The sequence below is a fragment of the Telopea speciosissima genome, chromosome 10 (genome assembly GCF_018873765.1).
Source record: "Telopea speciosissima isolate NSW1024214 ecotype Mountain lineage chromosome 10, Tspe_v1, whole genome shotgun sequence".
Taxonomy (NCBI): Eukaryota; Viridiplantae; Streptophyta; class Magnoliopsida; order Proteales; family Proteaceae; genus Telopea; species Telopea speciosissima.
In genome coordinates this window covers 49,410,274-49,434,970 of record NC_057925.1, presented here as the reverse complement: position 1 = coordinate 49,434,970, position 24,697 = coordinate 49,410,274, and the positions used below count along the sequence as shown (strand labels likewise).

Below are 24,697 nucleotides of genomic sequence, written 5' to 3'. Positions count from 1 at the left end.
TAGGATTATATTAATCCATTTTAACATAATCCATAATTTTCAATTCATACTTGAACAAATATAATATATAGTTAACCCATGACATTTTACTTATTTTATGTTTCATGTTGATGCAATAATTATATTTATTAAATTAATTATATGTTATTAATTAATCCAATTGATGCATGGGTTAGTATTAAAGTAAGAGGTATCGGTTTCTATTCAATTTTTCTGGTTTATTATTCGATTTAGAACCGCGATTTTGTGGTGAAAATCAAAACCGAACCGGTCATGCACGGGCTCGATGCGCATCTAGCCAGCGTAGCAGTTGGATGCCTCATTGGACACTCATTGGGCAGGGTGCTCAATGGAGAGGAGCCCGACGTGCAGAAAAGACGGATCCAGCTCCTCTCTAGGGAGCCCAGGGGGTGATCCAACAGCTGGGTTGTGCCGCACATATCCCAACACATGCTCAATCAGCCGTCAAGATGTGTGTGGCACAACCCAATGGCTGGATGACCTCCTGGGCACTCCATGGGTGATGGGCTCTCTAGAGAGAAGCTCAATCCAGAAAAAATGCGTCAAGCTCCTCTTCTTGGAGGCATTCAACGGTTAGGCTGCTTGGCACACATCCCAAAGCACAACTATCGGATACTCATTAGGCTGGCGCGCTCCAAGGAAAGAAACCGGATCCAAAAAGAACCACTCCCTCAATTAGGGGAGGAAGATTTGATCATTTTAAACCACCATTGTTCCAACCTCACGTTTTATCAGAGATCGTGCATGTTGCAAGGCGTGCACAAAATCTTTGGCCATAAAGTGAGAGGAAAATTTTTCTATAAAATAAGATTTTCACGTTTATGACAAAAGAAAATTACAAAAAAGGCATTGCAAAGTAGGAATATTTTAAATGGAAGAAAATGTTCATATAAAATAATAAAGGGTGTCAAATCCTTTCTTGAATGGACAAAACCGGACCAAACCCGGCTCGAACTAAAACCAAAACAAAGGTTATTGGAGCTCATTGGGATTGGGGTTTTGCGAAACTGAACTCAAACTGGACTACAACAAAACCCTTAAGACACTGAATTAACCTTAGAAAACCGATCAAAATCGAACCCAGATGCTTTTAACTCAATAAGAAACCAATACCATCCCAAAATTTATATAAGAAAGAAAAAGGGATTTTGAACTCACTCATTCTCACACCAAAACTGGCCCAAACTGACCAATTGACGCCCTTATAAAATATCATTTGCATGGAAAGTTTTTTAGTAAACCTAAAACGAGAATAGGGGAATAAAAATTACAATCCTTAAAAAGTAGGTGAAGTGATTTTATTTCTAGTAGAATGGCTACTAGTCTCCATAGCCATATAGAGAAGCTCTCACTATTCAAGCAATCAACCATTGGCCAGTTCGAGTCTATCTCTCTCACCCCCATGGAAATGATCCCCCCCCTCAACACAGATCTTCTATGGCGCGCTGCCCCATCCTGCCTGTGCTGCGTAGACACAGGACCGCGCATAATGATCGCCTTACCTCCGCTCACGCAAGGCGCTCGGACAAGGATAAGGTGGTCAATGCGCACCACCTTGTGTTTGCGCAGCACGATAGGACGGGCAGCCCGCGCCGTAGAAGATTTGGATCCCCTTGCCCTCTCCTTCCAACCCTTTCCATTGGGCACAGCCGCGTGCCCAACCCTCTCCCTTAAATATTTTATGCCTTTTGTTTTACTTTTGCAATTTCACACCGAAACAAATGGAATTACATTACTTCTTCAGCAAAATTTTCAGAAATAGACGTATGTGACTATCTTGCTTCTCTAGTAGCTGGTTACTTATTGTCATTTGGAATTTAATCAAGATGATCAGTTTCCCCTCCCCCTTCCTTTCATTTCCTTTGTTTCTCTTTTCGTTGTATTGATATTGCATGGTGGAGCAGGGCAACCCCCCCCCCCCTCCCCAAATGAATTTCAGATCACTTAATATATAAATGGGAAAAGGCTCTCTAAGCAAGCAACATAGGATCTGCCAACGCTCTCTCTCTCTCTCTCTCTCCCCACTTTGTATAGCATGCCCCTCTCTTGCGTTTCCAACCCCACTTGCTCAAGAACCCTCTCCCTAAAATATTAAAGAAGGTGTCGGACAAGGAAATGAGTTGCTCCTTATGACCCACTCCCTGTTATTGGTGAAGCCTGATCTCAATCCAAAAAGTGTTGTGGTGCTTCTTTGGCGGACCGTTTCACCTTCGAATTGCGCCAGAATGGTCAAAAAAGTGCATACTAGGATGGTCAAAACCTGACCGTATCAAACCGGTGGCTCGTCGAGATCTTCGATTTGATATGTATTTCGATATATGTTGGTTCAAGTCCGAACCAGTCCGGATGGGTCTCCAGGGGTAGTTTTATACTTTTTGGGTTAGGGTTTTCTTATATAATGTGAGAGTGTGAGTTTGTCTTTTGCTTCACAGAAGTAGTGGAATCGTTCTATCGCTTGACCGTGAATGTAGCCTTCCTTCTTGGGGGTGAATCACGTAAATCTTATCTTGCATGCTTGTTCTTCTCTTTTTCTTCATTTTTCTTCTGCAAAATCGCCATTCTGGACGTTGTTTTTCTAACACTCCCCTCCCCACCCCCAATCAATTCAGAACTTATTCCCCTGCTAACCATATACTACAAAGTTTATGTAGTGTATGTATAATGTTTTTCTTAAATTATATAATATATAATGGTAGCTATTGGCCGGATGCTCTTTGTATTTCTATACTTTTTGTGCTCCCTTTTCATGTTCTATAAGATAAGAAAAAAGTTTTCTGCAACCCAAGGTGAAAGAAACACCCAAAATCTAAGAATCATAATTATTCCACTCCCTATTGTACGAAGGCAATGATAACCCCATCCCTCACTGTTCCCGGATACCTTTTTCACGCCAACCAAGGCTCTCCCTTGACCATGGATGAAGGAAAACTTGGTCCTATAAGATATTTGGTTCTTGATGAATCAGAGTTATTGTAATAAATTTTTTTTCTTCTAAAATTATCTATTGGGAGAAAATCCTCCTAATCCTTATAATTGAATAGTATATCAACTGCTGACTAGATGTTCTTCTATGACTATTGTTTGATCACCAAATTGACTAATCAAGCAGGCTGGATTGTTTGTACCAGATGGATAGCCCATGGGGCCGTAGAGAGGTTAGCTAACTACCCCATTTGAAAAACTTTTATTTTACATACCTGTGAAGAGATTATTAAATTGAAGACCATAAAACTTGTATGAAGCCTTAATTAACCACTAACCTAACAATCCTCATATTAAAACTTGCATGTCAAACTTATTCTTAGAATGCATTTTTTCCACCTCGCGCATCATTTGATTGCTTAGATTATCAACTGTCAAGCTAGAGTTCGACATCTATTCCGGTTCTCAAAGCATTACAAATCTTGCAGCAAAGTTGCTGTAGTTGAATTAGTATCAATGGTGAAGCCAAGATTTTAGCTTGTGTAGCCTCTGGTTGGTAGAATTTCCACCCCCCCCCTCACTTTTCCCTGAAAAACTGCAGTTTATTTAATGTCTAATACTTGAACCATTACATTGAATTCTCATCAGAAGAGTCTGATAGTGTAGAATAACAGGACTGGATCAAAAATCACAAACAACATCCCATAACTGTAGTTGCTTTGTGAATATTTTCCAAGGAATGGACAATTGAACTTCTTGAAAACATCACATTACATGAGATCATATCAAAACCTAGACCAAGCACAAAGGATTGCTATATATATTTAAATAATGATTACAAAAAATGTACAATACAAAACCTGCTGATGAATTTAAATAGGATATGTAGTTATGATTAAAAAAAAAATTGGATAAATACACGACTAGGTGTAAAGAAAAGAAAATGAGATCAGTACATGTATAGGACCTGAAATCAATAATTGGTTTACTCTTTGTGGCAGGAAGATGCAAGTTTCTTTTGCATGGGAACTCAGAACATACACACAATTCCGCACTAGGTAACAGTATAGATCTACAAATGAAATGGCTAATCGGAGTTTTCCTTGGATTCTGCCAGCACAAATTCCGCATACAAATCCTTTAGAGCAATCACAACTGTTGTTATCAATGGACCCATTATCGCACCCTGTGTAACAGTATAGAAGACCCAAAATCAGAATCAGTAATACCATTTGAATCGTATAACAGTCCTTAGCTACCAATAAATTCCACCAACTGATTCCACAGAACATCAATGAACCTGGTAAGTCACTGGAATCAGGAGGAAATAACTTCTCTTTTTTTCTTCTTTTGGTTAAACAAGGCCTTGCTTATGGTTGGTGCATATCTATGAAAGTTACTTATAATACCTTTGCAAAGAATACTATTGCAGTTTAAAAAAAAAGGGCATGTACTACAGACCCCTTTTAGAAGAGACTACAATGATTAGTTTCACCTATGGTTTCATAACATGAACGGTGGCAGTTTGGTACATTGTTGTCAACCGTATGAGGAAGAATAACGGATTAAAAGGTTTTGCCTATTATTGACCCATAATTAAGATAGTTCCCTACACTATATCACTTGCAATCAAATAAAGAGAGCCTCTGTTGCAAGCCACTTTTGAATAGTAACTAGATATTTATTTATTTATTTATTTTTGGGTGGGGGGAGTGGGGGGTTGGGAGAAAGTGATATGTAACTAGTTACCGACTAAGCTCGTAACCATAGTATTTATACCAACCATTGGACTGCAAAGACTTTCATTTTTCCTGATTAGAATGGTGATTAACACCCGATAAGCTGTATGATAATTCAGAGATACAAGATATTAATTGATGAAGAAGGCTCGGTTTATGGTTGGCACATAATTTATAAAGTTCCTTATACTAAATTACTGAATGCCAAAGAACACAATTACAATTATATAAACAGAGCCTAACCCTTTTAAAAAGAGCAAATTGATAAATTTTTCATGATGACAATCATGGTTAGGACTCAGTACATGTTAAACTGTGGTTTTTAAGACTACTATATAGTTGTTGAACTAGAAGGAAACCAAATGGTTAAATACCTTTTCTGATTTTTCAAATTGGTAGCCTTCCATATAAAGCATAATTATATTTTTAGCAGGAAAGCAGGCAAGGGTTCTTGTTGTTTGGAAAAGAGGGCCTTAAGCCCCAGCTTGTTCTGGCTACATCTAGAGAGATTACTCGCTTAGGAACCTATATATACCAAAGTTTTGTAGCTTCATTGCATGCTATTCTTGGTGCCTTTACTCCAAGTTCTATGTTTATTAACCAAGAGTAGACAATACATGCATTTCCATGTCCATGAGATCATGGAAAAGGAATAACCTGTTAACTATTGGTTAGATAGTGTTTAAAGGACATGTAAAATTAGAACAAAGTTCACTCAAAAGCAAATATCAGGATATCAGGAATAGCATATTCAGCAAAGATGAAACATAGAGAACAGAAAAACTGAAGCAGGCAGGAAAGGGAAATTACCTCCAGTGCAGATGGGCATAATGCCATCCCACCAATAATGCTAAGGCTAGTAAGATATTCACTGTAACCAGGTATATCCTCCTGAATTTCGGTCGCTCCATAATCCATGAGAGCAATGTGAATCAGGGACAATGTGATGGCCAATACGTATCTACCTTCCATCACCAATTGGGCAGCGGCAGGAATCGTTGAAAACCAAGGAGGAAACATTGGCAGTAGAGGACATATGAATGCAAGAACTGTTGACACGTACAAGAAATGTATGGAGTAGAATCTAAATAAGAGCCAAGTGAGGCAACCCTGAAAGAGAGCTATTTCTGCAGTAGCTAAAAGGACTCCTGAAATAGCTTTATCAAGGACTTCAACGCATCGAATTCTAGTAGACTTCGAAATTGGAAGCATACCCATTGCTTGTTCTGTTACTCCACCAGATTCCGACGTAATGAGATAATACAATACCCAAAAGAAAACCATGGACTGAGAGACAAAGTTGAGAAGGCCTGCTGCTCCAGATATGATGGAGTTACCAATGGAGAACACAAGGCTTGCACTTCCACCTACAAGAGATTTACTACTGGCAAAGACACGTTTGAACACATCAATCCCTTGAAAAGCAAAAGTTTTAGCCCTCTCGACCAAATCTTCCCTGGTAATGAGTAATTCCCTGAAGAGGTCGTCGAGCTCTGCATAAATCTGCCCCCATTCTCTGTTAGCAAACTGCTTTCTCAGACTTTCAAGCTTATCTTCAATGGGGGAAGGATTCATCATAGCCGAAGAAGGCCCTGAAGAATCAACCTTTTGGGGTACAACGAAATGCTTGAACCCACTGACAAACTCTGTCAAATTATACTGTAAGGCCAGACTATCGATCTGTTCAGACACAGCTTCGTATAACTTGGTGGTGTATCTATCCACCATGCCAGGGACATCATTCTCAGCCATCCATTTCTTAACCCCAATCCTCTCTGCATAATTGCTCCCCTCTAAATGCGATTTGAGCGATATCACAGTATCCTTACCCTCAACTCCGATCTTATAAGAGAAGAAAACAGAACCAGCGAGAAAGCCGACGATCATTCCAACAATCAACCCAATGGCCACGATAGTTTTCAATCTCTTGCGAATCCCACGAATTAGGAATGCGCTAATACGGCTCCGACGACAACTCATGGTCCTCATAGAAGAGACAGTGGACATGGTCGAATCGACACTGCCAGAAGTGAACATGAAACCTGAAACAAGTAGCGCAAGAGATCCCAAACCACCACTCTGCTCATAAGCGATCACGAAGACGCCAAAGGAGACAAGCAATCGGACCAGTTTGGAGAATCGATTCCTAGTCTTTTTGGGAGCTTTCGTTTCCTTGCCACGGCGGCGAAGTAGGACTCGGAAAGAAGCGCTGCGAATGTCGACAAGGGTACCAACGAAAACCCTAAAAACCGCGACAGGGACGGCGAGAAGAGTCTCCGTGAGACCTAATTTCAGGGGTTCGGACCAAAATCCGACGAGGGCATCCTGAATACCTCTGAGAGGGATGGAACAGAGGACAGCCCACAAGATGGGGCGGAGATATTCGTCGAGCAGTTTGCAGACGCCATAGAGCAATAAGATGGAAAAGGCGAGACCAGCGTGGGCCATGGCGATGTAGAGAGCAAGGCGGACCTCAGGGTCGCCGGAGAGATATTTCTGATAGGGATCGAGGTTGGTGGTTGGTTCCATGTTGGGCTTCTTATTGTTATCGTTCTGGGTTGCTTGAGGGAGAGATTGAGAAGGAGGAGGGGAAGGGTTAGGTTTACGAATGGAACCAGATCGGAACATGTCTTGCCAGGGGACATTGGAAGAATCACTGGGGATAGAGTTTGGGTCGGAATAAGGGACCAGCTCCATGGATAGAAGCCGATCAATCAGAAACGACTCTCACTCCAACCTCTCCAATCTGAAGAGAAACAGAAACACAGACAGTGAAGGGACTAAAGGTAGGAGAGTAGATTTGAATTTGCAGTATTTCGTGAAGATCGAACGAAGAAGTCAAGAAGACGAAGAAGACGAAGATGAGCAACAATCTGCAAATTCCGGAATATCTGGTCCTTTTACGGGAACTTTATTTTGGAATTATTTAATTAATTGTTGTCATGTAACGTGGAGTTATGTTAATGGTGGAAATTGGAAATGGAAGTCTCGTTGTTCAAACCTGAAACTTCATCATCATCTGCTTTACCTCATGTTCTTCATGGTTTAGGGTTTCTACTGAACAAAGAAATCATTGATTGCAGGTTTTGTTGGGTCTACATTCTACAATGACGTTAATTTCCTTTGCTTCAGTCACCAGTCAATCTCTCTCTCTCTCTCACTCACTCACTCTCTCCACAGTCATAAATGGTCAGTTTCTGTTGGAGTGTTCTTGAGTTTCAGAGTCAACAGCTCCTAGTCGACTAGTTCACACGTCAGCATGATTTGAGGTATCGTATCGTTGGTACTGGGCGATACGTATCAATTTTGCAAGTCTTGATACTGTATCGATGGCATCGGTATGGATAAGACGTAAAATGATCAAAACACCCATTTTTAAAGAGAATAGGGGTACATTTGTACTTGACTGGGAACTTGGCATGTGAATAGGGACTTCAGGGTTTCGTACCCACAAAGTTTGGGCCTAGTAGACATGTAAAACAAATGATCATGAAGAAAGGGTTTGGAAAGTAGATGTACTCTTAATTATCTTTCCTGTTTTTTGTTTTTTTGGGGGAGGGGGGGGGGGGGGGGTTTGTACTTTTTAGGATATATTAATAAATTTACGGGGAAAAGTTTCATATATGAGAAGGTGGGAGTTTCAAGGCATTAATTAATGGTCGAGTATTTATGATTTTTTTCAATTTTTTGTGAAAGACATATACAATTTATACGATCATATGTGAAACATTTCCCCTAAACTTAACCATAATGGATGGATTTAATAGTAAAAGATAATGAGAAAATTGTAAGAGATAATAATCCAGATCCTCTATTGTCGAGCTGCCCGATAGGACCGTGTAGCCCCAGACATAGTGAGGCTGCCCAAACGACTTGCCCAAGTGGGGGTAAAGTAGTCATTGCGTGCCTCACTGTGTCTGAGTTGCACGATCGTGCTGGACAGCTCGACTAGGGGTGTCAATAAAGCCCGGCTGGCCCGAACCCGCCCTGAGCCCGGCCCGGGCCCAACCCTGATTTTTTGACCCTGAGGGCGGGTTTGGGTTTAGTTATAGTCTGACCCTGGCAGGGTAGGGTCGGGTCGGGTCAGGGTTTAGATCCTCGGCCTAGCCCGGCCCGGCCCGACCCGACCCTGTATTAATTATAGGTATATAATATTACATATATATATATATTATATACTTAATATAAGTATTTTCTTGACAAAAAAAAAAAGAGAATTGTACAGAGATAACTACTAGCTTTGTCATCATCATGAAGTGGGAACCCATAAAAAGAGTAGATCATCTACTATTTTGATCAGGACCATAAAAAGAGTCACTGACATGATTGTTATTTAGTTGTAGCCCCTATAAGCTTCCAGGCCTATTGAGGGGACACAGTTACAACTGTAGAGAGAGAGTTTATACACACGCCATTTTTTTCAACATATTTATTAGTTGTCCCATAGGTTGAGATCCTATGTTACAAAAACATGGTCTAATGAGACACGTGGATGGTGCCATAAATCAAGACCAACCCGACCCGGCCCGACCCTGGCAGGGTCGGGTCAGGGTTGAGAGTTTCTTGACCCTGACAGGGTCGGGTCAGGGTCAGGGTCAGGGTTAAGGCCTCTAGGGTCGGGTCAGGGTTTAGGCAGGCCCGGCCCAACCCGACCCATTGACACCCCTAAGCTCGACAATGGAGGATCATATTACAGGAGCTAATTACCTTAAAAAATGAGTTTATTGTTTTATATTTTTATTAAGTTTCCTGATAAATTAGGTAAGTATACTTCGATTTTTTTTTTGGGTAGAAGGATAGATCATATGCCATAGTAGAGAGATCTAGAAGAGAGAGAGGGAATCCTATAAATTGAGAGGATATAAGCGAGAGGTCACCTTATTAGACTCTCCTCTAATTGGATGTTTGACATCTTGTAATTCCCCCTGACACAAGCAATAGTTGCTGAAGAGAAATAAGCTTAAGCTTTGGCTAAGATGAGGGTTTTTTTTTTTTTTTTCGGTTTTTCTGACAAGTAAAACGAAACACTTCATTAAGCAAAAGATAAATTTACATCTTGATTAGTGACTTTAAAGAAAGTATGGTCTTTCAAAGCTTTGAGAGCAAAGCCACTCAAAATGGTGGAAATTGTCGGGTGAGATGTACATTTAAACAAAAGACCATGCGAAATGGAGGTGATATTAACTAAGGATGAAATGAGAAGCAGGAGCTAGGGTTTCATTGTTGGTTCTGGAAGCTAGTAATACACATCTGTACAATCATGCCAAACTTCTTTAAGTTGAATTCCCAAATCTTGAGCGAGTTTCAATCCTAGTTCAATGTTTTTCATCGTTGCTTCCACCTGTTTTCTTGTGTCCAAAAGACCTACAACCATCAACAAAATTCTTCCATCTACCCAAAAAACAATAACTCCATCCTGATCCTTTTAAGACCGGGTTAGTAGTTTTTGCACAAATTAAAATAGAAAAATGTAATAACGGAAACTGCATCTTCCAATCAATACAATATAAACTAGTGTCATCACAATTATCAATGGCCATCTTGAGACATTAACTAGAACCCATTTAGGATCAGGTTTAAGAGTTTCATGCACTACTTTGTTTCTAAGACTCTCAAATAAAATAACATGTAATAACAACAATTGAAAACAAACCATTTAAAAGAATGCTTGTCCATTAGCTTTGCATGGAAGAGATGGATGCAGAGAGATTCCAAAGATGATGCAGTAAGAAATTCCATTCTCAATCCCAGAGAGCCCGCAGTCCATATCGCCTTGATCCATTCACATGATAGGAAAAGATATCAATAGAATTCCACATGGGATCCACAGAACAAACAATGAGAATCAATGTGTAACCATTGCGAAATATGTGCCTTGATCAGGATACCTGCATTTCAAGCCAAAAAGACATTTTAAATGTTGGGGGGGGGGGGGTTTCCAGAGAAACCACCACAAAGACGATTTCAGTTTAGGAAAATCAATAAACTTATAAGATTGTAAGAATTTAAAGGCCAGTTTAGAAGAGAATTTCTCGTTCTTAGCCAAAGAACAAATTCACCTGTCATAATCTGAAGTAATAGGAATAGATATTATAGACTCAATAATAGAAGGAATCGTTATCCCCTCCAATTCGCTACCTCCTCCAATTCCTTCAATTCCTTCTCACATGGGGGCAAAAATGACCACCTTACCCCCTGATACATCCAATATTCACAGGGCCAATCAACGACCGCCACGTGTCATAGACACCCGCCCCATAGCCAAGGGGAACGAACCGGAGTCCCAGCACCATTCGGGGGCGGCCACTACTCGGGCGCGGCCACACATCCGGGGCGCGGCCTCACCCAGGCGCGGCCTCCTCACCAAGGCGCGGCCTCACCCAGGCGCAGCATCATAGGCACCTGAGGTGGGGGCCACCCATCTACGACCCCGATCGTATCGCTAAGACTCATGTCACTACCAGGACTCTGGACCCTTAGAGGTCACGTCATCCAGACGGATTCAAGCACCAAGGACGTTATCACCACACGCGGATATCTATCCACCAAGGATCCTGATGCCACCAGGACACTCCCTCCCGCGGGGAGATGGCCAATCAGGATAGAGCCCCGTTACCCAGGGCCTCTATCCACTCAACGGCACAATCGTCAATCAAACGGGGACTCTCCACACCGCCATATGCTACTATAAAAGGCAAAGGTACACAACCCCATAAGGGACATCTAAACTCATACTGAATAATCACTATTCATCTATTTGCGCCAGGAGATCTAACTTTGGCATCGGAGAGCCCTAGGCCGGGACCACACCGGTTCTCTCTGATTGACCCCTTTGGTCCACTTGCAGGTGACGGCACTCGCAGGACCGCTCGACGATTTCTTGACGCAACACCCCCTGTCTAAAAACACTGTCCAAGATGGGATCCACTCCCCCTATTAGAGGAATTGGAGGTGATAATTAAGAAAGATCTAAGTAAACTCAAGTCCCAAGCATTGTCGTGAGTAAAAAAAATCAGTATGAGCCTTGGGATCAGCATTGATATCCAAACCATAACACTCAATAACAGAGCTTGGTTTTTTTTATTGAAAGGGATGAGTTTGTTTTAATAGTAAAGTATTGATTGGACAAAAGGCCATATAATGTATATATTGGTAATAGTTTGTTTGCAATTGTTCAATTTAGTTGGTTTGAAATTGCTTTATTATGAAATACCCATTGCCCAGTGTGTCCAATTCCCCCCCCTCCCTTTTTTTTTTTTTTTTGGGTATTTTACTTTTATATTGGCATGTAATTACAGTTCTAGGTATTGGTATCGGATCGGTCAATTCGTATGGTATTGGCCATGACCTATAAAGATACAGATCGGCTGTATCGTACTGACATACTTTTTTTTTTTGGTTGAAAAACTGGTGCTTTGATCCCTTATTGGCCCGATGTATCGGTATCTTGACAGAGTAGAGCATGATCCATCCTATCAATCTTGCTTTAATTTGGATGTCAAGAAAATAAAAGTAAAAAAATAATGTAAAAAACATAAAATTTGAAGAGAGATTTTTGTCTTATTATGTTTTTTCTTTTCTTTTCTTGGCATCCAAACATAGCTTGAGAAGAAGTGAATTTTGGGCATGCTTTGAGCTAGTAAGTACGGTCTTTGGTCTATCACAACATTGTCCAAGAGTGTGTAAAAGCTAGAAAAAGGGTTATTACCATAGGAAAGAGGAGAATGAGAACATACCTCTTTGAAGTCCCCAAAGAAGCTCCTAAAATGCAGCACATAAAGAATGTGACCAACCAAACAAAACAAGGAAGGGGAAGAAGAGAAGGATATATATAGGAAAGATATTGGTTAATTATGGTTGAATTGCTTCACTATATAGTTCATAAAGCTCTGAAAGCTAATGTTTTGAGCCTCTCACTTGAGCTTTATCTAGAAATTATGGAAATAGGGAGAGAGGAAGAAGGTGATCATGACATGTCATTGTCCATAGGAACCCTGCAAATTGCTGGGAGTAATGGTTTTGATCACAACATAATGTCTCAAGGATATCAAAGAAACAGCAGATCTTCAGAGATCGATATCGAGGAAGTGGAAATCAAGGATCGACCTCTCCCGATATTTCTTAAGGTATATATTCAGTCCATCTCTTACATTCTAAGCCATTAAAACTGTTATAGAAAAATACTTTGTTGTCTGGAGTTGGACTGTGATGAGTTCCTTTCATTTTTATTCATTTGAACAGTTTGAAGATGTGGAATATAAGGTAAGAAGTAGCCAAGCTTCCTCTAAGAACCCTGTAAAGGATATGGTCTCAAAGGTAGCTTCTCAATTGAGCATGGAACAAGATAACTATAAGCACATCTTGAAGGGTATAACAGGTAGCATTGGCCCTGGAGAAATTCTTGCTTTGATGGGACCTTCAGGTAGTGGAAAGACAACCTTACTCCAGATAATAGGAGGTAGATTGCATGAGAATGTGAAAGGGAGCATTACATATAATGACATTCCATATAATCCAGCTCTTAAGAGAAGGTTATCTGTTTATCTGAATCTCTCTCTGTGATAGTAGAAGGTGCTTGTATTGATAAAATATTTAAATACTTCTATGGCTTTACAGGATTGGATTTGTCACTCAGGATGATTTGCTCTTCCCTCAACTAACAGTTGAAGAAACTTTGATTTTTGCTGCATTTCTAAGGCTTCCTAGTAACATGACTCAACAGCAAAAGCATTCAAGAGTAGAGATGATTGTGAAGGAATTAGGCCTTGAAAGGTTTGTTTAAGACCAGAACAAAATCCAATCTAGCAGCTAAGTTCATTCATGTTGTGTTATGATTAGTTTGTTTTATTTCCATTTCCTTTCTTTTTTATTGTTCAGATAACATTCTCCTCTGTTTGGCTAATGAAATCCTTAGTAGATGAAAATGAAGATTAAGACTTTAGGATAGTTCTAATTGAACTGCGACTTGATTGTAGTTGTCGCCATACAAGAATAGGAGGATCACTGGTGAAAGGAGTATCAGGAGGTGAAAGAAAAAGAACTAGCATAGGTCATGAAATTCTAGTAGATCCTTCTTTATTGTTGCTTGATGAACCCACTTCAGGCCTTGATTCCACCTCTGCAAATAAACTCCTCCAAATCCTTCAAAGGGTAGCTAAGGTATTATTATTATCTGGTTTCAATAGTGAGTTTCAAATCTTGATTTTAGTACAAAAAGTAACAACAACAGCAACAGCAAAAAATTGATACTCTTGCAATTGAATTTAATGGTTCAATAGGCAGGAAGAACAGTGATCACAACAATCCACCAACCCTCAAGCAGGATGTTCCACATGTTTGACAAGCTTCTGTTGATATCAGAAGGTTATCCAGTGTATTATGGGAAAGCCAAAGACTCTGTGGAGTACTTTTCATCTTTGAGGTTCATCCCTGAGATAGCCATGAACCCTGCAGAGTTCATACTAGATTTAGCTACCGGACAAGTGAATGATATTAGTGTCCCTCAGGACTTATTAACACCTCGAGGCGCTCCTGAATTTGAGAGGGAAGTAGTTAAGGTAAGTCCCATTCTTCAAATGAGATATTTTTATGCTTCTTATTCAAATTGTTCAATTACATTTTCCATGTGTAATCTATCCATTCCTGTATTAGTATTTGCAAAGGAAATACAAAGTCGAAGTGGAACCGATAGAAAAGGGAGAGAACCATGGAACAAGAAAAACACCAGAGCATCTTCAACTAGCTATTCAAGTTAAGAAGGATTGGACCATGAGTTGGTGGGAACAATTCACTATATTATCAAAGAGAACTTTCAAAGCAAGACGAAGAGATTATTTTGACAAGCTAAGACTGGCTCAAGCCCTTGGAGTTGCAGTTTTGTTAGGCCTTCTTTGGTGGAAATCCAAGATGAAAACTGAGGCTCAACTCAGAGACCAGGTAGTATACAAATTTAGCCCTCTTGAGTCACTGAAATTCTTTGCTGAGAGCAAGCATTGTTGTTCAATGTTGAGTGATTATTTGACTTCAATAATGTAACAGATTGGCCTATTGTACTACATCTGTATTTTCTGGAGTTCTTCATCAATATTCGGGGCTGTTTATGTCTTTCCATTTGAGAAGGTCTACTTGGTGAAAGAAAGGAAAGCAGATATGTACAGGCTTAGTGTGTACTATGTTTGTAGTACCTTGTGTGATATGGTGGCTCATATTGTCTATCCAACCCTTTTCATGCTCATCTTGTACTTCATGGCTGGCTTCAAGAGAACAATTCCTTGCTTCTTTTTGACATTGTTTGCTATACTGTTGGTAGCCATAACAAGCCAAGTAAGTTGCAGAGAAAATGGATTCTAAGCACATATAGTTTTGTAAACAATCAATAATTTGATCTCTTCTTTCTCTATATAGGGAGCTGGTGAACTCTTTGGTGCTGCAGTTCTAAGCATAAAAAGGGCTGGGATGATTGCCTCTCTGGTACTAATGTTGTTTCTCCTCACTGGAGGCTATTATGTTCAGGTATTTATATACCATTTTTCATTCATAGGCCTTCAAGGTAGCTTCATGGCTCTGCAATTTCCTATAAGGTCTAAACCCAACTTTGACAATCCAATTTGGTTCATATGTTGCAGCACATTCCAGTGTTTATAAAATGGTTGAAGTATCTATCTTTCATGTACTACGGGTTTCGGCTTCTATTGAAAGTTCAATACTCAGGAGATCAGTTATATGAGTGTGGAAGAAAAGGTGGATGCAGAAGTTTGCAGAGCTCACCATCTTTTGACACAGTAAACTTGAATGGTGACTTGAAAGAAGTCTGGATCCTACTAGCCATGGCCTTAACTTATCGATTTTGTGCCTATATTTGCCTTCGTAAGAGAATAAGCATCTGTAATGTTTGATTTAGCCCCACAGTACTCTGTGGTTGTTAGACATACATGTATGATGTATCCTTCCTTAAACATTGTTGTTGGAGCCATTTCATTATCACTTGTCTTTGATTGTGGTGCCATGATAACAATCTAATATGCTAATCACAGTTGTATGAACACCCAACAATTTGAAGGGTTGCTTTTTTTTTTTGAGTGGAAAATGTTGGGGTTGCACTGGAAAACATTGATTCCATATATTAGATCTGATCTCTGAAAGGTTTATTAGGATTTGGACACCCTCCCCTTAATGGTTAGCTTTTAAAGATGAGTTCTAGCCAAGTCCCAACAAGTGGTATCAGAGTTGGACATAACAACTCTTAATTCTCATGAGTACTCCAGCCCTACATGGAGGGACAGATATCCCACGATAGATGTGAATGCTTATAAGGACTTTGATTGTCCTCTCACACAAAGCAGTGAAATGATCACCCTACCCCTTTCCTTGGATGTTCGTGTACACGCTCCAATCAAGAGGAGTTCGGGGTCAATCAATTTGCAAAATCCAATCCAATATTTTGAAATCATGTTTTTATGAGACAAGGTAAGAATTTTAAACTCGGAATCAAAGGTCGAATCAGCCGAAATCAGTCTTAAAAACTTGAGAATTGGCCCCTTAGATTTGAAAACCCAGCGATCAGGATTCAAAACCCTAGATTCAATTCTCCAAAATGTCTAGAATTGGGATTGATCACTACCTATTCCGATTAGCCGATTCAATCAATCCAATTCCAATTTTTGAAACAATGGTTCAACCGTTCAAGACATCAAGACTTTTAGAATTGAGAGTGGAAGGCAATTCGTGGGAGATGGATGGGCCGGGTCATGGGTTCGAGTCTTTGGAAACAACAGCCTCTCTGCGAAGCAGGGGTAAGGCTGCGTACATTATAACCTTCCCCAGACCTACAGTGATGACGGGAGTCTCGTGCAGTGGGTACGCTCTTTGTTTGGATGGGCCGGGTCAGAAATTGCGCGGTACCAAGTGCCCGCCAACCCGAGAAGCAACATCATCATCATTTTTCATGTATATATATAGACAGTAACACTCTTATCCTCTAGCTTGGAGAGAGCAAATAACGAAAATCGACTATGGGGGTGGACGTGGAAGTGGAGTCACGGGAGGCGGTACTATTAACAACGGACAGGGAAGAGGAGGAGAGTAGTCGAGAGACATGGACTCAGAAAAAGCAAACCCTAATCCAAGAACTGGCTCGGAAGGTCATTAATGGTGACCTTGAGTCCAAGATACAGGCTGCCAGAGACGTCAGGAAGCTCGCCAAGACCTCTGTCAAGACCCGCTCCAACCTTGCTATCGCTGGTGTCATCGAACCCCTTGTCTCCATGCTCGCCTCTTCCAACCTCGATGCCAGACAAGCTGCTCTCCTTGCTCTCCTCAATCTCGCCGTTCGTAACGAACGGTTCGTCGCTCCCCTCCTCCTCCTTTTCTTGCTTGCTTCTTATTTAAGAAACAGATTTAGTTGGGTTTTGTGGTTGGCCATATGAGTCTGCTACTATTGCTTCTTTACCATAATTTGGATTTCATTGTCCTCCATTTCCCCTACTTAGATATATTATTTTTAAGAGTTACTTTTCTAAATTAGGGTTTGATGGATCACTTAACCCGCCCACTCTGGAGTTCCTCCCGACTTTGATTTGTGTTGTAGCAGAAGGAACTTATTATTCTTTTGAGCACCTCGCGCACCCGGGGAAGGAGAGTGTGATAATCATTATATTAAATTGAGCAAAGAGACAAAATCACTTGAACTTAGTGAGAGGCACCCAATTGAAATTTTTTGTAAAGCTGTGTTTGTTTTTATGATGGGTTATAACTATTCAGATTATACCTTGAAATTATTTCCATTTTCCATAATTGGGTTCTGATAGTCTCCCATTTTGTCTTGAGATTGCTCAAGAACCTATTTTCCATCTCTTGACTGTCTACCCTCTACAAAGATAAAACTTTTACTTTCCTATCCATTTACTTTGTTTCAACTGTCACAGGCATTAGTAGTTACATGACGTAAGGTGCATGAAGTTTTGTTGTAGTTAGAAGTAGTAGGGAAAGTAGGATGTTGCGAGATGGTTTATGTTACCAGTTATTGTAGGTTATTAATTAGTAGGTACTCCTATCAGTTATTGTGGTTTATTTTAACGTCTACATAAGTGATGCGAGTTAGATGTAGTTATTTGTATTACCCTATTTATAATGAATGGAAATATCTGTTTAAAATCCCACTGTGGAGATGGAGGCAATGTTTCGTCGATAAAATTATTATCTTTCCTTAAGATCTTTCTCAATCCTTCCAACTCGTCTTCAGATACAATAGGAAAGAGAAATGCTTCCGTGAATATTTCAAATGGTATCAAAGATAGGAATGAGACAAAGGGTTGAGAAATTGGAAGGCGTTGTGAGTTCACTTCACATTGGGCAACAACAAATCATGGGGAAGTTTACCGGAATCATGGAAAAGCTTATCGAGTTGTTTGAAAACCTTGGATCGCGTACATCATCCAACAACCCTGCAATGGAAGAATCCTCAAGCAAGGTAATGTAGTTCTAGATTGGTAGGAAACCAACTAGAAGCCAATAACCAGGATTTGCTATCAACTAGGTATTTTGGCTAGGTCAAAATATGTGTAAATTGTGAAATTAGGGTTAGGGTTTGATGGGACCTAGGGTTTGATGGTAGGGTTAGGTCAAGTTGATGTACGTGAGTCTATCTGTGAAGGGTACGTTAAGTTTTAATGGTTAGAAGTGTGCTGGAATGAATTAGCAGCAGGTTAGGTTTATGGTTTTGGGTTTTTGAAAAGGGAATAATGAGGGAATCTAGGGTTTTAAGTGGACGATTTGGATTAGGATTTGGATCGAGTTCTCCTTAGGGTTAATGTAGTTCTAGATAGGGTAAGGCCCTACTAGAAGCCAAGTAAAATCAAGTTTTGATCGAGTCTGTTGTTTGGGGCAGATTTGGGGTTGTTTAGGGCAAATTTAGGGTTTAGGCTAGGGTTAGGGGTGAATGTGATATATGGTAATGATCAGCAGGTCTAGGGGATTATTTTGTTATAAAAATATTGGGATTTGGATGAGTTTAAAATTCCTGCAGAATTAGGGTTAGGGTTTGGGTGTTAGGTTTCAGGTTCTAGGGTGAAACTTAGGGTTTTGGATGGGGGTTTGAAGTTGCGTTTTAGATGATCAGATTGGGTTCAAACTAGGATCGAGTATAGGGGCTGGGATAGGGATGATATGCCTGAAATCTGAGAGGATTTGGGTGAGGGGATAGGGCTGGACAGAACCTAGATTGAACTAGGGTTTATGAAATTAAAACAGAAATTAAAGGGGGATCGAATGGGGAAGGAGAAGGAATGGAAAACAGAATTTAAATTCAAACTTACCACAGGATTCCACCGGCAGCAGCTTGATCAATGAAGGATGAAACCACCTTCACAAAGAGAGAACCTCCCAGCCGTCACGACGTAAGGAGTCACAGGAAGTCCATCTGTCCTTCCTTGATAGATCCACAAGGCAACACTGCAAGGAGCAGGAGCAGCAGCAACAACAGCAATCGGCAGCCAGCAAACAGTCTTTTCTTTTCAAAATTCAATTATGGAGAAGCCTCCACGATTTTATTTATTTATAATACGGCCTTAGGCCAATTCATAAATCCTAATACAATCTAACTACCTCCTCACTTAAAATTGTGGAAGGAACCTAATTAAAACAAAGTTACTAATTTAAAACCCTGAAAAGACTTAGTTATCCCTATTAACTTAAATTAAAATATTCTAACTTCAAACTACTGATTTAAAAGAAGATTCCATACTAGCCAATAGGATTTAAGAACCTATTAGCCAATAGGAACACTTCACTTAAATTAGACCAATTGAACCAATTGGATGCCACCAATTTAACCCGGTTCAATTTAAAAAACAGAAAATAAACTAAGTATGGAAAATGCAAGCAAAATAAACCTAACCTATGGCTCCCTACTTAAACCCTAAGTTCAGGACTTCTTCTTCTTCTTCTTCTTCCTACTTGGAGCTGCATCAAGGGTAAGAGGGAAATTCGATCCAAGTTTGAGCTGGTTTGGTCTATGGAGATTTTAGGTCTTGGAAAATTCGAAAACAAAAAGGGGGAAAGAGGGTTGGGCTATGAGAGGATTAAAAGAAGAAGGGATTGGGATGATTCAAACTCATTGTTGTTGCAGAATTTCCTTGGCAACAGCTTGTTTAATTGTAGATCTTTAATAAAAATTAAAACTTGAATTGAACTTGAAAGTAGGGTTTCAAAAGAACAAAGAGAGCTTAAACAAACCACCCGGGCTTCACATCGCAAGGTGTTGATTGGATCGAACACCATTCCCACCAGCATTGATCAAACACAAGACAAAAATCTTCAATGGAGAAGAAGAGCAGCAAAAAGCTTTTATTAATATCAAAATTCGTGTTCAATACTTGCCCCCCCCTTACAGCCTTATATAAAAAAACTCAAAATAGGCTCCTACACTAAAAAGGAAAGGCCTAACCCAATCATTAACCTATTAGGTAACTTAAACTGATTAGGAAACTGAAATAGACTCAAATAGAGTCCTAATCCAGCCCCACTAAACACTTAAAGGAAAACTACTAAAATAACTTAAATTGAATCATTGGTTGAACCGGTTCAATTTATGAACAAATACATCAAAATAAAATTGAGTATGGAACTAAAACAACTAATCCCTTATGCAACCTAATTACCCATATTTTAGGCCCATAAAAGTGACCTATTACATAGAAAACCCATGGAATCAAAGGCCCAACATGTATGTAACCCAACCCTAGACTTATTCCTAAGCAAAGAAGCCCAGTTTGGTGATAAATCTGCATCACAAGGTTAAGAGATTGAAGGAAAAGGTGGTAGCCAATACAATTGAGTTGCTACCAATTGAAGCAAAAACTATAATGCACTTGAGGCAGACAAATACTAAGAAAAAGAAAATGAAGTCCAAACGATGCAAATCAGGCGCCGCTCCTTTAAAGTTCACATGTTTAAAGCCACAAAATCTGTAAAGAGTCGTAATAGAAAAAAGGGTGATGTCATGCCCTACGCCTGGGTCTGCAAGTCGTGAGATGGCCATTGCCCAAGACAGTCATGCATGCTCTTCTTGCTTCATTTTTTGGGATTGTCTCTATTAAGATATGGGACCTTGTAATGTAGTCCTAGATAGGTAGGAGACCTACTAGGAGCCAGATAACAGAATAAATAGCAAAAAGGGGCTGCTAGTTCACATGGACAGCCTAGGTTTTAGGTTAATTCTAGGGTTTAGGATAGGAATTTGGGAATGGGTCTTATATGGTTTTAATATGCAGGTTTAGGGGACTATTATGATATAAAGAAAACAGGATTTGGTTCCGTTTAAAATTCCTGCAGAATTAGGGATAGGGTTTCGGGTTTTTAGGAATTAGGGAAATCACTAAAGCTAGGGTTTAGATGGATGAATAGGGCTGGGCTTAGGATTAAGTTTACTAAATAGAGAGGGGAAGGTTCGATCCAAATAAGGAAGGGTTTTGATGGTTAGAATTGCTGAATCTGGACATTTAGGGTTTTGGGGGTTTAATGGAGTTGGGGGATTTTAGGGTTTGGACAGATTAGAATGGGCTGCAGGTCTGGTCGAGTGGAGGGATTGGTATGGGGAGGCTGTGATCTGATTTTGGTGTGAAACAGATGTAGGATAATGGCTGGGTAAGACTTAGATGATCTAGGGTTTTAGAAATTCAAATAGAAAAACAAGAGGGATCGAAGGGGGGGGGGGGAAAGAAGAATGGAAACAGATATTTAAATATAGACTTACAGCAGATATCCACCGCAGCAAATCTACTATTGAAGGATAGAACCACCTTCACAAAGAGAACCTCCCAGCCGTCACGGCGTAAGGAATCACAGGAAATCCACCCATCCTTCGTCCTTGATAGATCCACAAGGCAACACTCTAAGGAGCAGCAGCAGTAGCACTCGGCCAGCAGCAGAAAGTCTTTTTTTTTATTCAAATCTCAATGTGGGGGAGCCTCCCACGATCCACTTTATTTATAATAAAGGCCTAAGGCCAAATCCTAATACATTCTAACCTCCTCCTCACCTAAATCGTGGAAGGTAGGGTGTTGTTGCGAGATGGTTCGTATTACCAGTTATTGTCAATTATTAAGTAGTAGTTATTCCTATCAGTTATTGTGGGTTATTTTAACATCTACGTAAGTAATGTACATGGGTTAGGTGTAATTATTTGTATTACCCTAATTATTTTGAGGAGGGTGGGACTTGGTGCAACAGTTAAGGTTGCTCCATTGTGACCAAGAGGTCATGGGTTTAAGTCTGGAAATAGCCTCTCAGCAAAAACAGGGGTAAGGCTGCGTACATTATGACCCTCCCAAACCCCACAGTGGCGGGAGGGAGCCTTGTGCACTGGATATGCCCCTTTACCCTATTTATTTTGAGATAATGAATGGAGAGATATGTTAAAAATCCCAAAAAAAATTCTTTGGAGATGGAGGCAAGGTTTCCTCAATAAAATCATTATCTTTCCCTAAAACCTCTCTCAATCCTTCCAACTCGTCGTCAGATACAATAGGAAACAGAAAAGCCTCCGTGAATGTATCATCAACTTATCTCTTGAACCTATTGCCCATTTCCTGTCCGAAGAGGTTTTCCTTTTTCTTTTTTTAATCTTCCTTTCTCCCCATTTCCTTTTCCAATTCTCATATCATTCATTTTGCCTACAGCTATTGTGAAAATCTTTAGGCTTATCATGATAGTAAGGTAAACCTCCCCCCTTCCCCCCCTCAGAAAAAAAAGTTGGGGGTGGAGGGGAAGAGGAAATCTTCCAACTAATTCCAGTACAATTGTAATTAGTTCCAAAAATTCACTAAATTTAGTAATTAACTTTCCAACTGAATCCTACAGATTTTGTTGGAAAATATGGAAAGGAAATATTTTACCTGACTTTCCAACTGTTACCTAAAACAATAACTATTTGTTTTTAAGCTATTAGACTTTTCTTAAAATATTCTGCATGTTCTCTGCGTTCTTTATTGAAGGCTCTGTATGGTTTCATGTAAAACTTTCTCAGTGTAATAATCGAAAAAGAAAATACCAGTAGCAGAACAGGATATAGTGAGATTTAGGTGGTGGTTGAAATTGGAGTAAATATTTTTGCTCAAAAGTCTAAGAAATTTAATTGAAAATTTTGGTTGCGTTACTTAATGTTTTGATTCAGGCACTATTATTGTTGGCATTAGTTGGAAAGTTCCCATTTTGTTTGGAATTCATTTCACAACATTTCACATCCAACCAGCAGCCTTCACAATAATTTTAAGAAAAAATGGAACCTTAATATTTAACTCTCCCCCACTCCCCCCCAAAAAAAAAAAATTTTAAAATAATAATAATAAAATAAAAGGAGCCTTAATGAATCAGTAAAAATTGTAGGCCTATGCAAAGCATTTGACAGGGGCAAGGCTTTTATTTGAATACCTGATGTGCTTCTGCGACTGTTTTTCATTCTTTTGCATTTGGTCTTGATCCTTACATCATGTTGCCTTTTCTTGCAGTATACTGATGCCTTATCTGATCCAATAATTTCTTCTTCTTATAGTATACTGATGGCTTATCTGATTCAATCGTTTCTTCTTCTTTCTCAGAAACAAGGTCAGGATAGTGACATCTGGTGCTATACCCCCACTTATAGAGCTCCTCAAGTTCCAAAATGGCGGTTTAAGGGAGCTGGCCACGGCAGCAATCCTGACACTTTCTGCCTCCGCTTCTAACAAACAAGCAATTGCTGCTTCTGGAGCAGCCCCCCTTCTCGTTCAGATCCTAAGCTCTGGAAGTCTGCAAGGCAAAGTTGATGCAGTTACAGCCCTATACAACCTCTCTTCCGGCACAACAATCCTTAATCCCGTCCTAGCTACTGAAGCGGTTCCTCCCCTCCTCACCCTCCTCAAGGAATGCAAAAAATACTCCAAATTTGCTGAGAAGACAACTGCCTTGCTTGAAATGCTGTCCAACTATGAAGAAGGTCGAACAGCAATATCAAATTCCAAAGGTGGAATTCTAACCCTGGTGGAAACCATAGAAGATGGGTCCCTGATCAGCACAGAGCATGCAGTAGGGGCTCTACTCTCACTGTGCCAGAGCTGCCGCAGTAAGTACAGAGAACTCATCCTCAAAGAAGGCGCAATCCCAGGTCTTCTGCACTTAACTGCAGAAGGCACAGAGAAAGCACAGGAGAGAGCACGGACACTGCTGGACTTGCTTCGAGATTCTCCTCCACAAAAGAGATTGGCATCTGCGGTTTTGGAGAGCATAGCTTATGATATTGCTAAAAGAGTAGATGGTGCAGACAAAGCTGCTGAAACTGCCAAGAGGTTATTGCGTGACATGGTTCACCGGAGCATGGAACAAAGTATGAGTCGGCTCCAACTCAGAGCTGCATCGTCTACACCTCAACTTCCATCTGCATGAAGATGTTTTCGCCAATTTTAGAAGCGATCTCATTAAATGATTCTTAGTGAAACCTCTCCTGTATTTTGACCCCACTAAGAGCTTCACGCTGTAGTTTATGAGAACTGTGGAGTACTAGTGTGAAATGTTTGGGCAGTTGACCACTGGGTGACTAGTGACTACAGTTCTGGGCTCCAAGAACTCAAGTGCAAGAACGTATAGGTCACCTAACTACTCTGTTGTGTATTAGAAATATTCATTTCCATACGAAAAGATGTACATTTTCCATTTTCTTCTTCGAAGTAATGATTTCTCTTAATGCCAGTTCTTTAATTTGCCACCCTTTTCATTTTTTTTCCTTAATACCGAATCAATCTGTTCCTCCAAAGCCTTGGGTACATAAAGTCCCAGAAAGAACAAGACTCACAAATTTTCTTGGGTTCCCAATCTCAGTTCCTCTGAAACCTGAACATTTGTATTACTTCATGCACTCCTGAAGAAATTTCTGATAAAAGTAATTTCTAATGGTATCATCATTGATGTAGCAGTCAGGAGTTTTGGTTTCAGGATAACTTTTGGTTGTTAAAAACAAATGATCGAACACACTATTCGAAAACAGT

At 40.1% G+C, this 24,697-nt stretch overlaps 3 protein-coding genes across 3 annotated transcripts; 2 read left to right on the top strand and 1 right to left on the bottom strand.

Annotated features, from left to right (window-relative positions):
- Positions 1-3,728: 3,728 nt before the first annotated feature.
- LOC122644037 (transmembrane protein 245-like) lies at positions 3,729-7,456 on the bottom strand. Its single transcript, XM_043837631.1, has 2 exons — positions 5,493-7,456; positions 3,729-4,129 (listed from the first exon to the last, which is right to left on the bottom strand). The coding sequence occupies exons 1-2, from the start codon at positions 7,377-7,379 to the stop codon at positions 4,031-4,033; spliced, it is 1,986 nt and encodes a 661-aa protein (XP_043693566.1). The 5' UTR covers positions 7,380-7,456; the 3' UTR covers positions 3,729-4,030.
- A 5,152-nt stretch (positions 7,457-12,608) lies between these two features.
- Positions 12,609-15,659, top strand: LOC122641828 (ABC transporter G family member 26). Its single transcript, XM_043835135.1, has 9 exons — positions 12,609-12,808; positions 12,924-13,213; positions 13,299-13,454; positions 13,658-13,841; positions 13,961-14,239; positions 14,334-14,618; positions 14,721-15,005; positions 15,087-15,194; positions 15,308-15,659. Exons 1-9 carry the CDS (start codon positions 12,620-12,622, stop codon positions 15,575-15,577), a joined length of 2,046 nt encoding a protein of 681 aa, XP_043691070.1. The 5' UTR covers positions 12,609-12,619; the 3' UTR covers positions 15,578-15,659.
- Positions 15,660-16,667: 1,008 nt separating this feature from the next.
- LOC122643880 (U-box domain-containing protein 3) lies at positions 16,668-24,357 on the top strand. The gene is made up of 2 exons (XM_043837451.1): positions 16,668-17,022; positions 23,276-24,357. Exons 1-2 carry the CDS (start codon positions 16,694-16,696, stop codon positions 24,096-24,098), a joined length of 1,152 nt encoding a protein of 383 aa, XP_043693386.1. The 5' UTR covers positions 16,668-16,693; the 3' UTR covers positions 24,099-24,357.
- The last annotated feature ends 340 nt before the right edge of the window (positions 24,358-24,697 follow it).